Raw genomic sequence first — 16,859 nt, 5'->3', positions numbered from 1 at the left:
TGGCAGGGTAACTAATAGACCCCAGATTTCCAAAGTCCAAGGTTATCATTGACACTAACAAGCAGTGTCTGTGTTTTAATTGATGGACAAAAGACTCTTGATTTTTACAAAGAATTGCTCCAATCTTCCCAAATAATGTGCCACAAAATGGAATAAATGCAATGGCTGCAGCCTCCTGAGGGTCCTCTTTTGTTAATGCTGATTGTACAGTCAGTGTAGGACATAGAGCTCTCTGAATCTGTCACTCTGTGTAGCCTTTTTCCCAAACACTGTCCTCAGAATGTTCGGACTTGTGATTGAGACTGTCAGTGTCAAAGAGGGTATGAGCCGTATGTATCAATGTTTTGAGCATGCCATTCCTCTGTGCTGGGTGGTGGTAGCTTTATTTAGGTATAAGTTGGTGTGCCTCATCTTGAAGTACATGCTTTGGTCCAACATGTTGTCCATTATAATTTTTATCTAGACATCCAGAAGGGGAAGCATTCCATCCATTTCAACCTTCATGATAAAATTGATGTTCTGGTATGAGGAACTGAGAAGTCTGAGAATATCACTCTGTTTGTCCCTTCCATGTGACCACATGATGAAGATTTCATTAGCGTAGTGGGAGAAACAAGTAGGTTTCCATTGAGCAGATTACAGGGCTGCCTTTTATGACTATACTAAGGTTCTGACACATGTCTAATTTCTGGGACTGTGTAATTAAAGAATCTATCAAGATTAGAATGAGGAAGTCACTAATCAGTCACGATAGTGGCTACACCCTTAGAAAGGCCTAGGAATTCGAATTGAGTCTGATTAAAAAGAGGAAGGAGATATCCCACAATGAACTGACTTTAGAGACGAGCAGGGCAATAGCTAAGATGCATCCAGCACATGCCCATGGGTATAAACCTTGAATGGAATGGTTCGGTGGTAGGAAGAGGGTGGGAGGATATACTGGAGATGTGCCCATGCCTGGGTATGGATCTCGCACAAACACCTGCTCCAAAGCATTCAGTTTGTCAGCGCACCTGATAGTAACAGTGTGGTCAATTGCTGAAATATTGCACCCATTGGACACTAACATCTGTCCATCCACCATAAACTACTTTGTCAGCTGTGTGTTTGTCTTGATGCAGTGTAGCAGATGATGCACAAATCCTCAGACTGTATTCATCCTGTGTTTGATAATGAGAGCACTCAGTGACTTCCAACAAACTTTAAGCTAATTTCAAACCCCTCCTTAATCTTCTCTAACTTATGTGCTTAAAGTCAAATATTCACCACATTAACTCATTTGTAAAGTAATGACATGTTTAAAGCGGTTTTATATATGGGAATTTGATTGTTTAAAGAATTACAGGTTTACTGGAATAAATTAAATTTATTAAGAAAAACAATGGATTCAGATTATAACACAGTTACAACACTTCACCTCCTTTTACATCACCCCAGTGAGATTAAATAGGTTCCGTGTTAGTTAACATCCTTCAATTACCTAGTTTCGAGGTATGAAATATGCTTATGTTCAGTTCCTTACCTAAAAGTGTGTTGTGACCCACACAGTCAAATGCTTTTGTTAAATCAAAGGAGATACTTATTGTTATCAACTTACTGATTTGCCCTGCAAGAACCTCTCACCCATTTCCTGTTGCTGCTTTCTTCTGAAATCAGAGTGTAAGTCTGACAAAAAGTTATGTGCCTAATGTGTTACTTCTCTCTTATATATTTTCTTCTCAAAAAAACTTTGAAAACATTGTTATCAGTGATATTGGCTTGTAATTGACTCCATTATTTCTTTTGCCTTTTTTATACTGTGCTTCTGCTGATGAAGGCCATTCCAAAGCAGTCCCATTGAACATGGGCACTAGTGGCCACCCCTCCGCATGCTTGCAGGCAGAACAGCTACTACAGGCTACTTGACAGGCAGCCCAGTTGCAATCATTCTGCACCTACATGAGGTGGTTGGTCACCCCTGCTTGCATCCTCTTGGCCGCTACAGTAGGATCGTGTAGGCTGCTGCCTGGCTACCTGATTGCCAGTGCAACAGCAGTTTAATCACCCCTACTCACATTACCGTGGGCACCCTGCCACCCATCAGCTGGCATATGAGTTGGAACACCCTTGCTAATGAGTGTTTTAATCTGTCTGCAAAGTGAACACACCTGAAAGATACATTGCACAGGTGATTAAGTAATGTGTATTGCATTGATCTTCATAAGTCTACTTGAAATTTCATCATACTCATACGAGCCTCTAGTGCTTTAACAATTGGTTCAGTATCATTCTTGCTTGTTTCCAACAGGTGGATATGACATAATTGTGTTAGCTCACCAGCTTTTTCTAAACTTCCGCAAACTTGCTTGTGCAAATATAATTTTGATTTACCTCGCCAAGTATTGACAGCAAGTGACTGTCAAAATTCCAGCTCTGGTACATCATTAGAATTATCATTCTCACACAGAAGAGATGTGATACATTGAACACCCACATTCTGCCTTGATATTTTTTTAAAAAACTGACCTATTTTGAAAGCTGCTTATTCTCTGTATGTAACACATTGTTTTAATCTGTTTGATGACATCCTTCAACACTTTGCAGTATTGTTTTTAGTGAAACAAACAAAACTGATCCTATTTCCTGCATCATGATATTCTAATGTCATTAATTATCCAAACGGGTTGCTTATTACTACAGTGTTTCTGCACGCAAATCCTTATTCAAAAAGGACTTCAAAGGAAGTGATAGATTTTTTTTATAAATGTGTTTGGTGTGCATGTCTTATCAAGGGTACCCTTCAAAATTAGCTTTAGATGTCTGCATTGCAAATGAAACCGTATCTCTAAATATTTTGTTTACTTCTTTGGATGTGACTCTGCCTTAATTCATTATAACTTTACTACTCTCACATTCAGGAAAAACAGAACACCTTTAATGAGTAGAAATAGTATGTTCATATTCACAGGGGGACATGTACATTAGTATATTCTACAGAAATGGTTAGCATTTCAGTCACGTCAGTTCAGCATGTGTGCTGTTGCCTAGTAGGCACAGGGCCCTGATAACTTATTCCACGCATAATAGCATCGACATGTATAAGGCATAAATCGTGTTCAGTGGTATAGCCATCCATGCTGTATTCACCTGGTTCCAAAGTTCATATATGGTGGTTGGCATTGGATCACAGCGCTGCACCTGTCGTTTCACCATATCCCACACATTTTTGATTGGTGACAAGTCTGGTGAGCTGCCAGCCTAAGTCAAAAGACTGATGTCCTGTGACACCAAGAAGGCACATGTTCATGCAGCAACATGTGGTCGTGCATTGTCCTGCTGAAAAATGGCATGTGGGGCATTGTGCAGGAAGGGTATGGCTTTGGGTCACAGTATGTCATTCATGTAGTTCACACTGGTCACAGTGCCCTGAAAATGCACCAGCGGTGATTTGTCATTGTGCCCAATAGCAGCAAACCAAAATTTGGCCATCATTTTCAAACAAACAGGACCTGGATTCATACAAAAACACTATCCAATGCCATTCCTGTCCCCAGTGGTGTTGTTCCCTATACCATTGCTGTCTAACATGTTTCTGCACATTTGTCATAGGTAGGTGGAGACGTGGATGACACACATGTAACCCATGCTGTAATAAATGATGAAGGGCTGTCATCCTCGGTAGTGTACAATGTGTGACACTGTTCCACTGTTGTGCCAGAGCCAAGGAGGAAACAGATCTGTCCTGCAGTGCTGTTCGGATGAGGTGTTGATCATCTTGGGGGGGGGGGGGGGGGGGGGGGGTTGGTGCAACTTGACCCGTCTCGTCATGTTCTACGGCCTTCCATGAACCATTCTGCCCACACCCGTTGCACTGCCAAAACACTTTGTCCCACACTAGCAGCAATTTCGTGGATTGGTACATCACATTCTATCATGCCAATAATGCATCTTCTTTCAAACTCACTGATCTGATGGTATGGTTCATGCATGCATCTGCAGGGCATCCTGCACATCTGCTCAAGTCACACTGAGCCATTACCTTTGGTTTATAGTGACAACGAGAGCCGCAGGCACATTTTACCGGCAGGTGGTGTTGTGCCACAATATCGATGTTGAGCATGAATCCACAGGCTGATATAGTTCAGATGCTAATTATTTCTGCAGAACATACTTGTGTACATGTCCTGTGGATATGAATGTTCTGTCTCTGGTCATTCAAGATGTTCTGTTTTTTTTTTTTTTGAAAATGAGTGTATTTATCCATTATAATCTGACCAGCCATTTGTAATTTTTCTCCCAATGTGTCTCAGCTTGAGAAAAATTATTTAAGTCATCGTATGAAGCTGTGCTACTGTTTACTTGTAGTCTAACTAGGGAATGGTCCAATAAGACATGTTGAAACGTACCCTGAAGTTTTTTACGCAGGAAGAAGATAATGAAAGAAATGCACTGCCAAAATTTTAGCTGCTAAGAGACACTGCAAGTGTTTTGTAAAAAATGTAGAAGTTACACACTTTTTCCACACGAAGAATAGCTTCTAACAGCGATTTGTACAGCCCTGCCCACCTAGCGCGCGACTCGGCAAATCAATCACGCTGCACCATGTAGCGGAATTACCTGTAGTTCACAGACACCAATTTTAAGCACCAAAATCCTGGTTTACAATGGAGCAAATGGAAGCGAACACATGCGAATGAGCATTTGCAGAAAACTTACTACGATTCGCTTGTATATGGGTAGAATCTTTTATACTAGAGGGAACGGAAGAGAACATGAGGTAGCGAACACTGCCTACGAACACTGTGTTATTAGTTTTTGGAGTGAATATTTGGCATACAGGCTATAATTCTATCTTGTTAGTGTCACAGTACGAAACTTTGCTATTCAGTGAGGATTATTTTGCATCGCGAGAGCACTGTTCTTGACTGAGTATGCAAAATAGTGCAGGGATGGAAGAATTTAAGTGTCTCAATTTGTATGGAAGTGTGACATTTGTGGAGGTTGTACACCTTACATGGATTTACCTCTTCATCTCTCCTTAGCACTAGTCCAAAATTTTCCTTGTGTGTCGGCTGCCATTTTTCCCAGGCTTCTCATTACCATTGAGGGGAACTCTGGAAACAGAACACTAATTACTGATGACAAACATCATTTTAAGAGGTGACACAGCTAGCATTTTCCCTACGCATGTAAGGTCTAATGGTCACATTTGTTTTTGTATTTTTTTTTTTTTCTAAAACAAAAATGGTCTAGTGGCAAAGTGTGCTCTTCATGATCCTTAGAGCGTGGGATCAAATCCCATTCAGTCCACAACTTTTTCACTATGATTTTTAACCGAGCAGTCACTTCTCACAGATGTTGGAGTGGCCATGAAAGACATGGTTTGGATTCCACGTTAAACTGCAGGTCTCCATTTTCTGATTAGGTAACTAGGGAATGTTAGGGACACCCAAGTAGCTGCAGTGGCATCCAGTTAATAAGAGACCTGCAAGAGGCCTACTGAGTACATCTGACCAAATTATCTTTTGCTTTCCACTGTTGAAAAAATTCCAGGCAGAATCCACATTACATCTACATATTTTTCTCTGTCCTCCACAAAAAGAGAGGCGTCGTTATGTCGAGCCTATGAATCCAAGAAAAGCAATGAATTAGTTTCTGTAGCTGGTAGGAATACGTTTCGAACGAAACGTTGAAAATTATTCTTTTCAATTTTTCCAGATTTTGATACTTCGATTACAAGATCTAAGCAGTCCATTTTTTTATTTTTGGTCCTAATTTGCCTTGTGTTTGTTGACGACAGGTATACAACTGTGGAAACAGTAAACCACTCATACTTATCACTGGCATTATCGTATGTGAGTGTGTCGTCGCGTTCATTGATTTGGCAACCGACTTTTTTCACCCTGAAATGATAAAGTGCGGTGTGCTCGCAGTTCTTTCACCAAACATGACTGATCATCTTTATAAAGAGCAGTTGCAGTGATAACAGCAAGTTTTGTCTTTATGTCAGCTATGAATTTCTCTATAGCGTTGTCTATCACTGGCAGCTGCTCTACACATTTACATAATGTAAACTTGGTAATTTTGTGACTTCCTATTCCGTAATATTTCTTGAACTTGCGTAGCCTGTCGACAAAGCTTGGAAATTAACAATATTTGTGTCAGATGCAATTTGGGGGACCCTGTCTCGTAGATGTCCATCATTAACAGTGCATAGCCTCTCACGAGCAGTCCTAAATCTTTCGAACAGTTTTTCATTCAGATGGTTTCAGGTTTCTGTTTGGCGCATATTTCTTACTTCATGTAATTCATTCTTCCATTTGTATAGTTCACACTCTGATTTTATGAAACGAAAATGCCTTTGCACACTGCATAACTTCTAGTGTTTTTTCCCTCCTTCATTTAACCAATATTTCACTGCCCTTTCTTTGTCAGCGAAAGCTGTTGCAGTACATTTTTTAAAAGGCTTGGAAGGTATTCTTCTTCAGAACTGTCACTGGCACAACTGTTTGTCGTCCAAACCACAATTATTGGAATTGTCATGGTTATTTCTTATTTCTTCTTATGTCTTTACAATTTCAAAGGAAATGTCGATGACACTTGAATGAATGTCAGGGAAACTAACTAACAAAGGACACATATGTACATCCTCAAGAGATGTAGGTGATTTTGGCTGGAAACCACGTTCTTCGTATTACATCATTGTTAAACTGATAACATTTATTGGATTCTGCGTAACTGTGAAACTGGAAGAAACAAAAGAAAGAAAAAAGGTCCTATCAGGAGGGATGCCTTACGAAAGAACAATAAATATTAATTCAGCTTTACCTTTATTGTCAGTACTGCAAAAAGCAACTGATAATTTGTAATGGATGTTACTACTGTGTATTGTAGTGTCAGAGAAACTATCAATGAACGGTAACCTGAAACGTCCTTTACAAATTATGATCGAGGTGGGTCATGTTTCTTGTTTAGAAATGTACCGCCAACCTCGGCTGTCTGTGTGTGCCTAGTTGCGCATGCACAGTTGTTACAGCGCCAGTAGTCCATTTCTACCACTGCCTTGCAGTGCCTCTTAGCAGCTAAAATTTTGACAGTGGATTTCTTTTGTTGTCTTCTTCCTGTGTAATCAAATTTTAGGGAAGGTTTCAAAATGTCTCATTGGCCCGTTCTCTTGTAACTGGAAAGGACACTATTTGCATCAGGTTGTGAGACTCAAGCAGACCCATCAACATTCTTTTCCGTGGAGAAATTACCACAGAAAACTTGATGTCTTTCTTTAAGGACTGAGTCAAACTGGAGAGGAAAATCATGTAATGTGAACTGGAATATCTCTGGAGGACTATAATTAAAAGATTTTTCATGGAAATTTAAACACTCCTGTAGTACCTTCAAATATTCTGAACTTTTGTTTTTTACAGTGCTTTGATGTGTCAAATTTTGGTGGAATGCTACCTTTCAAGTACACAGTACTCCTATCTATATGTCACATGTAATGCATTTTATGTTGTTTTCTTGCCAGTTATTTTATTAATATGTTTGTTTTAATTTTCAGGCAATGAGGGTGCCCAGAAATCTGTTTCACAGAGCAGTCCAGCTATAAAAAAATTACCTGGTAGAACAAAAACAAAGCCTTCAAAAAAAGAGTCATCTTCTATGCCTGCTGCAAACAAGACCTGTAACAAAGATTTGTCAGCCCAATCTAGGTTACATAAATCTCAACAGCCTACAAAGCCAGACTCACATATACAAGACAACAACAAAGAATTACATGAACATGTAACCAGTGAAGCTACAAGTACGAGTGACATCAAGACCACAGTCTCAGAAACTGAGAAGTGGAAATTAGAGCTTGAAAAAATATTTTTGGTACCTAACGGCGCTTCAGAACACCATTTCAAGAATCTTACATCATATGAAAGAATGTTGATACATGAAGCAGCTGAAAATCTGAACTTGGAGCATGAAAGTGTTGGTGAGGGAAAGAATCGTTACATTGTGGTCAGGAAACCAGCAAGTAAAAAACAAAATTGTAGTGAACCAAGTGATATGCAGAAGTCTGATGAAAATAAGAATGAAAATATTTTGTGTAGAACTAAGTCTTCCAATAAAGGCAAAATAAAGGATGAGGATAGAGAAGCCAATGTACCAGGCACTAGAAAAAGTGATAAGCCTGGTGTTAAGAAGAAAAATGTGAATGCATTAGATAAATTAAAGGATGATGATTTTGATTCTGTAATTAGCCATTTTCAAAAAATGAATACAAAGTGCAATTATGAAGACTGCAGGAAGTCTACAGAGCTGATATCCAGTACTTGCATTCACTGCAGATTGCGTTTCTGTTTCGAGCATGCCCTTCCTGAAGTGCATGGTTGTGGTGAGGCAGCTCGTAAGCATGCACGACAAACATTTAAGCACCCACCTCCAGTGAAAAGTGATGATCATCATCGAAACCAAAAACTGAAAAAGCTTCATACCAAACTCAAGGAGAAAAATGATGAAAGAAAAGCAAAAACTAAAAACAAATAAGGAACTTTCTCCTTTATTAACAACACATTTTGTCCATGCTACTTATTCTGTGACATGCTGTGTTTAACCCTGACAAAATATTTACTGAGTTGTGATTATCACATAAGTGTTTAGGAAAGATAAGTTTCTTGTATGCTGAAATGAAGACAATTAAAAACCATTTTTGATAAGCTGTAGTTATTTTCATAGTTGGCAGTATGACCGATATGAATAAATCGAGAAAAATCCTATTGATGATCTCTCCTGCTTTCCATTACTATTATGTTTCATTTGACATTTATGAAGGTTTGTTGAAGATGTTTATCAGTTTCAGAAAAAAGTACTGTTGGAACTTTACTATGTCTGTAACAAACAGAAATTAAAATTTTAAATAAAGCCAGGAACTGATATTTACAGCTATGAATTGAAACAACAGCAGACAAGAATGTTCTTCTGTGTAATCTCCTATTAAATCCAGTCATTTGAAACCAATATCTCCCAATGATAGAGAACTATTTGCTAATGAGAATGAACAACATCATAAATTATTTGTAATGATTGTTTATAAATGATTTGATTAAAATATTAAAGACATATCATAAATTGTTGCCACACATTCATTGCTACAGATAATGAGTGATAAGTGTGTTAATAAGAGTTTAATTTTGAGCAGAGAGTTAAATCTCACTGTATATCTGTAAAAGTATTAATGCAATACATTTCACTGAAATTATCAATTTATCCTTCATAAACTGTTCCATATAGTAGTAACATCTACATACATACTTCACAACTCACCATACAGTGCTTGGTGGAAGGTAGCTTGTACCACTGCTAGTCATTTTCTTTTCATATTACATGTGCAAATGGAGGAAAGAGAAAACAGCTGTCTGTGTGCTTCTGTACAAGTCTTGACTTTTCATGTCTTTTCTTCATGGTCCTTACGTAAGATGTGTTAGTGGTAGTAGCATTTTTGGGCAGTCTGTCACAAATACTGGTTCTCTAAACTTTCTCAGTAAACTCTTCCCTCCAGGGATTCTCATTTGTGTTCCCAGAGTGCTTCTGTAATACTCGCTGGTAACAATTTTAACAACATTCCTCTGAATTACTTTGAAGTCTTTCATCAATCCGACCTGGTGAGGATCCCAAACACTTGAGTAGTATTTGAGAGTGAGTCGCACAGGTATTCTGTATGTGGTCTTCTTTATAGACAAGCTGCATTTCCTTGAATAACCCAAGTAAAAAAAAGTCAACCATTTATCTTCCCTACAACTAATGTTAAGAGTTCATTCGAGCGGGGTGAAACTCATATAGGGATTTCCGGTAACACGACGTTGGTTTGGTCCCAGGCCACTTGGAGCGCTGCAAGTTTAGCAATTTATAGTCTCGTGTTCCTATTGGATGACGTAGTCTTCCATAATTGTTTTGGTATCGTAGCAAAGTGATGGTGATTTTTCATTTAAATTGCAGTGTAAGTATGTTGCTATTATTCTGATTAATTTTTGGATGCATTCGTAATATTTGATGATGTGATGATTCAGTATTTACTTTTTTACTTTTGTTTCATATAGAACACGAGGTTGTATCGTCACATTACGTTCTGTGGACTCTTGTATATTTGTTCCTGCAAAGAAATACAATTTCTGTTGCTCAGTTTACTTAAAGGGTAAGTATATTTCTTATTTCTGTTCATATTTCCTTGTATTTCATAGAGAATCCCATGCTAGCAGCTTTTGACATAGTTGGTATTCAACTTTCCGAATCCTGTAATGGAATATAATTCTGGCTTTGATTCATCTTCCTTTTAGCCACGAAGTACTCTTAGTGACATAATAAGTACCATTTATTGTGCCGTTTACTACATACCAAATATTGGACGTGTTACAATTGATTCATAATGACTCGCGTGTGTTCTATTTCCCGTTTTCGACAGTACATATTCTGTACAGTACATAACATTCTATCCAGGTAAAAAGTGTTTGTTGCTGTTGTATCGACAAAGGTTGTGTTCTCACATAATAACACATTTGTTTGGAAGTCACACAAAGCAGGTCCTTCAAGCAGTTGGACTTTTACACGTATTATTGTGGCAATATCAAATGCAGTAGAAATCTTCTCGCACTTTAATGCTCAACACAATGTAATACAGATTTACAGCTGTAACTGTTACTGATAATGTACAGTTTAATTTGGTATCTACCATGGTATCTAGATGCTGAAATATACTGAAATGGTACAATAAGCAGTGTTTCTACTGCCTGATAGCACTGTTTAACGAAGTAGTGTTGAATATAGAATATAGTGCAACTACGCTCATGCAGTTATATATAGAGTGATGTGCATATCCGTAGTAGAAATGAGAATTTGTTTCGTTTTTTCACTATTTTGTAGCAATACCACATCAGATTACAAGCCATGATAACAGTTATCAATACTTCAGTACAGGATAGCTGCATTTAGACATAAGCTAATATGATTTTTGATAGTGAAATTAATTTCACATTGAGTTTTCTTTAACATTAATCAATGTAAACCATACCTGATCTTTTTTCTCGTTCCTAATTTTTGGTTTGAATAACATTTCAGACACATGAGGATGGATCATACAGGAAGAGAAAAATCCAGTTTGAGATTGAAATTGAAATACTTGTGCAAGTTTCCCGGATGCAGGAGTAGTTATTATGTAAAAACAAATTCCAAACACAAGAATAAACATTTCTATAAATTTCCAGCTGCATCAAAAAGTGAGACTTTAAATAAGTGGAAATTGATCTGTAATATAGATGGTGTCAACTGTAGTTATTATTATGTGTGTGAGGATCATTTTTATGAAGCAGATTTTGTGAACTTTACTAGACACAGGCTAAATCCTGGCGTTATAACAAAGCACATGGAATTGGTGTTGTATCACCCTCCCCCCACCCATCTGTGTTACACTGGTGGTGGTGGTGGTGGCGGTGGCGGCGGCGGCGGCGGCGGCGGCGGCGGCGGCGGCGGCGGCGGCGGCGGTGGCGGTTTCACCACATCTGGTGCAAATATAAGTGTGCACGAGACAGGTCACAATGCAAAATCTACAGTAATACAACGAAGCAGTCCCTCTTTACAGAGCACAGATGATGGGGAGTACAGCTTTTTATCCTCACCTGTTTATGATGTTGAAAGTAGTCCAGGTGTAATGGGATCTGGCGTTTCTAAACGTGATTTAACTCCAAGAAAACACAAAATGTATAAACTGCATAGAATTACAGTTTCCAGAGTGTGTAAATTGAAAAAAACAACTACAGAATTAGAGGAATAAATTGAAAATTCTAAAAGAGTTGTATGATGACAGGAAATTTCAGTTAATTGAAGAAGAATTGAATGATGTGACTAAAACTTTTATTAATAGTCAGTTAAGAAATGCCAATGTGCAGCCCACAGCAGTACGATGGTCTATACAAGATACGGCATTTGCTTTATCTATTTATAAGCGTAGTCCACGGTTGTACAGATATTTGGCCACATACTTCTCCCTTCCATCTGTCAGGCTGCTCAAGGGAGTGCTTTCCCACATACCATTTGATACAGGACTTAATCCAGCTTTATTAAACTTTTTAGCAAGGGAAGTAAGTAATATGCATGAAAATGACAAGTATTGTACTCTACTTTGTGATGAAATGTCTCTGGATAATGATATGTACTAATGATGCACACAAACAGCTAATCTATGGGTATCAGGACTTGGGTCATTTAGCACGCTCACCTGTAGCTGCTAGTCAAGCATTGGTTTTTATGCTGAAAGGCATTCACAGAACTTGGAAACAAGTTCTAGCATATTACTTTACCGCAACCACTTTCCACTACACCCATTTGAAATCACTCATTGTTCACATCATAAGTGAACTACAGAATATTGGGTTCAAAGTGGTTTGTACTGTATGTGACCAGAATGCAGCAAACCAAAAGTCCCTTAAGCAACTGTGTGAAGCAAATTTGTTGAAGCCACATATATTTCATTTTGTCGTCAATAATCAACCAATTGTTACCATTTATGATGTACCAAATCTGCTCAAAAACACTATAAATGCTTTAATAGATAATAAAATTCAATTTGAACCTCACAAAGCAGCAAAGTTTGAGTACATCAGTACAGTGTTCTTTTTGGATTTTTTTAAAAAAAAAAAAAAAAAGAAAAAAAGAACGGTTCAAAACTCTACCCAAATTAAAAACACAACACTTTAACTTTTCTGATTCCCATGTCAAAATGAAGGTAAAAGTTGCTGCTGCACAAGTGAGCCATACTGTTGCAGCTGTAATTGAAACATATGTTTCTACTCACACATTACCATCTGAAGCTATACACACAGCTGAGTTTGTGGAAAAGGTAGATAATCTCTTTGATTCACTCAACAGTAATGAGCAATATCCCAGGGATGGAAAACAATTTAGGTGTGCTTTATCAGAAAATTCGCCACATTTAGAAATGTGGTATAGCATATTGAGGGAAATAGGCAGCTGACAAATAATAGATTTAAAAACAGGAAGAAACAAGACTAATATGTTTAGCTTCATAAAAGGTTGGCAGATTACATTACAGTCTATTATTTTCTTGTGGAAGACCTTGAAAGTGGTTGGCTTTAAGTACTTAAATTTAAAGGCGTTCAATCAAGATGCTTTAGAAAATTTCTTTTGTTGTATAAGACAACATGGTATTGCTAATACAAACCCAACGTGTTTTCAGTTTGTACAAGCTCTGAAGACTTGTGTTGTCAATCATATGACTTTGCCTTTCAAAGCCATGAGTGTAAGTAACTGTGAAAATGATGATTACACTCCCTTGAGCAGTTTGTGTCACTTTTTGGCAGCTAGTGGTAGGAGTGAACATTTAAGTGAATGTGAGATGAATGACACTGATACACATGAGCAAATTTATTCTTACTGAGATGGTGTCATCGAGTCTGTAGAAGATCAACAATCCTTAGCCTATGTAGCAGGCTATGTACTAAAAGCCATAGATGTACCTGATGATTGTGAAACATGTAATACCAGTCTCTACTCCTCTGTTATGACTGAAAATCATTTGTTTACCTCATTTAAAGTGAATAGTGAGAAGAATTCTCATTTGAAATATGCAAGTGAAAGAGTCATGATTTTCCTAAGGGCACTCCATGATCAGCTGTAAGAGTATCTAAATAGTCATGTTCACACAACAAGACTACATGATAATTTAAAAAAAAAAAAAAACATTTGTTCTGTCTCATACAACAATTTGTAATAAACATGACATTGAAGAGAGACTTCTGAAGACAAGTATTCCATTGATAATATACAAGTATGTGAAAGAAAAGAAATTTACAAACAAGAGGAAATTGTGTATGCAACAACTTAAAAAGAAGTTCAAATCATGTTAAAAGACTTTGTATTTCAGTGTTTATTATGTGTACAATAAATACAAATGTTTTGTTAAAAGCAGAGAATTACATGTTATTGTATCAAAATCATGCCCTTGATTTGTTATGACAAAATCTGGTAATTCAGCAGGAACATAACTTAACGCTTTCCAGATGTGATGATTGGACTCTAAAAGTATAATGAATAAAGTGCTGTCAAGGGGAATTTGTGTTAATTTTCAGTAGTGTACCAAACAAAGTTTTCACAGAGGAAGTAAATAAATACAAATGTTAAAAATAAATGTTGTACCAGCGTCTTCTTTCATTATTTAAACGTGATGGGTGTTGCCAAAATAACAGCCAAGTTGGGGAAAAAAGAAAAAAAAAGTTGTGTGTTGCAGTTCATTTTCTTTGTATGTCTCATTGGCAAAAACATTTTGGCTACATTCATGGAGTGTCTACCTGCTCTGCTCCCAATTTGTTTTTCAGTTGGTGTAAAGTAGTATTTTGTGTGTTTCATAAATTTATTTGAACTGTGCAGAAGTTCAATTTCAGATTACTGAATATCCATAAATAACAATCAACAGAAAAAATAATAAATCGGATTTTGTAGACTTTACAGTACATCCTTGGTTTGTAGCACAGATTTGTTTGTAAATGGCCTCTTGGTTATCCTTTAGCTGTGTAGTTATTTATTTGTGTAACCTACTATTCCACTTTCGATCATGCGAGTGGACGTAATGTGCTTTAGGGTATGTGGAAACGTAAAAATCATTTATATATGCATGCAATGTCAGATGATTTTTTAGTCTGACATGTACTAAAGCTCGTTTATTTCCACATGATAATGGCCACACGGCCAAAATCACAATATTGAGTTTTACAAAAAAATTTCACAGTCAAAAGGTGACGTCGTAATTTACGAAAATTTTCACAATGTAAACTGCAGCTACGAGTAGTTAATGTTTGTTTTTGATTGAGATTTCTTTTATATATTACTTTGCAAGATCTCAAAAACCTTTATTACTGCACTATGCGGCCCACATTCAAGGATTAAATGAAAAATATTGTCATCTAATTCGCGTATTTAGAAATAAACATAAGAGATTTTCGCACCATATTTTTTCGTATTGAAGTTCACAGCCAGGCCACAAGTAGTGCTGGTGTCGTTCTGTGTTCCCGTATAATAACGTGGTCTTTGCACTTCTACTATATTGGTGTTCTGTGGTTCATTTCATTTCCTCTCAATTTGCAATATTTTGCCTAGATACATAATTGATGTGACTGTTGAGCAGCATATCACTAATACTTTATTTGAACATTACAGGATTGTTTTTCCTGGTCATCTGCATAATACTCTCACTAATATTTTGTGTTAAGGGAGAGCCTCACCGAAAAGCAGAAGCATTGAGTCATCAACAGGGACACACAAAAAGAAAAAAAGAGAAAAAAACTTGCTACCTCCCTTTTCTTTCTTTTTGTGTATGACTGTCACTGACTCGAAGTTTCTGCTTTTCAGTGAGTAGTCTCCTTTATTTCAAAAGTATTTCCAAGTCTTGTAACAGCTGCTAGTTAAGTTGGCATGGCACCGTAGTTTAAATTGCCTTCCTAAGTTCTTTGCTGTGGTATTATCATCTGTGATGTATTCTTTTCTGTGTGGACAAGGATGTAGTTAGTGAAATAAAGTGTGTGGTTTTTATATCCAGGTATTACTAAGCAATCCAGTACAAAAGCTAACCACTGGCAATGAGAAATTAAAGAACAACTTGATGTATGTGATTTTGTGTATAAATTTTTGCTGTAATAGTGTTTGTCAGAAAAATTATCCAAACTAACCATCGACTGCAGCATGTCAGATATTGACTGAACTTGAGGACAAGGAAGCAGTGAAGAAGATTCAAGTGTCTGTAGGTAACTCGATAGTGTCGTCACAATGCCAGAGTTTGCAAAATGTGTACAGCGGGCTCTGTATATCTACGTTATGAAACATAAGTTCATTGTGCTCAAGATTCCAGACAACCTACAAATGACTATACACTGAGCCTCGTTGGATTTGAGTATGTAGATCTCATCATAGACCTAGCATATCCTTAGAAGCCAGAGGAAATGACTTTCAATGAAACAGTGAAACTAGTGAAAGACCACATAGAACCTGCACCTTCAATGATTTGGTGGCACAATAAATTTCAAATGAGAAACCAATTTCTGGAAGAATCTATTCCACACTACATATCTCAGTTGAAATCTTTGGCACAACACTGCTAGTTTAAAGATAATGTACAAGAAGTGCTACAAGACAGATTAGTGTGTAATTTAAGACACGACAAACAATTCAGAAAAAAAAAAATTTTTTTTTTTTTGGAGAACGCAAACTGATATCCATTAAATGTCTAGGAATTGCAGTGGCTTGGAGACTGCTGCAACGTACACTGCAATGCTCGGCAATTGATATAATCAGGCTTCTTCAAGAAGAGTGCATCAAGTGGGCTGGTAGTCTGAAAATGCACAATGTTGGTTCTGGTTGTGGCAAACAAGGATACATGGAGCCACAATACTCGCTAAAAGGTTCCACTTGTAAAACTTGTGGCATCTAAGGATGTGTTCCAAAAATGTGTAGCAAAAAGGCAAGCAGTCAACAGTCAACAAGTCTGATCCTAACGGAAATCAGTGGGAGGAAAAGAAGTATGACAAGGTAGGGAACAGGAAGAAACCCAGGAAAAGTGTACAAGCTGGTATTGGAGGATTCTGACACTGATTCAGAGAAATCAAATTCAAACAATGGTGGAGAAGAGGAGCAAGTAGTGTTAAAAATGTCATGCTTTCAAACTGTGCATTAAAACAAGTGTGTACCAAAAAGATGATCTAAATGAAGATATGTCAGTGTGTGCAAAGAGTGCTACAGTGCTGATGTGTGTTCCACTGTGGCAGGACAAGTTCCAGTGTATAAAATTGGCCTCATTAAACCAATGGGTAGTGAAGCCTGAGTTGTAGAGCTGGTTGTGG

The 16,859-nt window shown here is 37.5% G+C and overlaps 1 protein-coding gene across 1 annotated transcript in view; it reads left to right on the top strand.

Annotated features, from left to right (window-relative positions):
- Positions 1–8,646, top strand: part of LOC124794866 (DNA-binding protein SMUBP-2-like) — a 54,568-nt gene extending 45,922 nt beyond the window's left edge. The window contains exon 9 of the mRNA XM_047258543.1: positions 7,535–8,646. Coding sequence (XP_047114499.1) covers positions 7,535–8,508 — 974 coding nt within the window. The 3' untranslated portion in view covers positions 8,509–8,646. The remainder of the gene's footprint in view (positions 1–7,534) is intronic.
- The last annotated feature ends 8,213 nt before the right edge of the window (positions 8,647–16,859 follow it).

Source organism: Schistocerca piceifrons, chromosome 4 (assembly GCF_021461385.2).
Source record: "Schistocerca piceifrons isolate TAMUIC-IGC-003096 chromosome 4, iqSchPice1.1, whole genome shotgun sequence".
In the NCBI taxonomy this organism is placed as follows: Eukaryota; Metazoa; Arthropoda; class Insecta; order Orthoptera; family Acrididae; genus Schistocerca; species Schistocerca piceifrons.
This window is presented reverse-complemented; position numbering and strand designations above follow the sequence as displayed.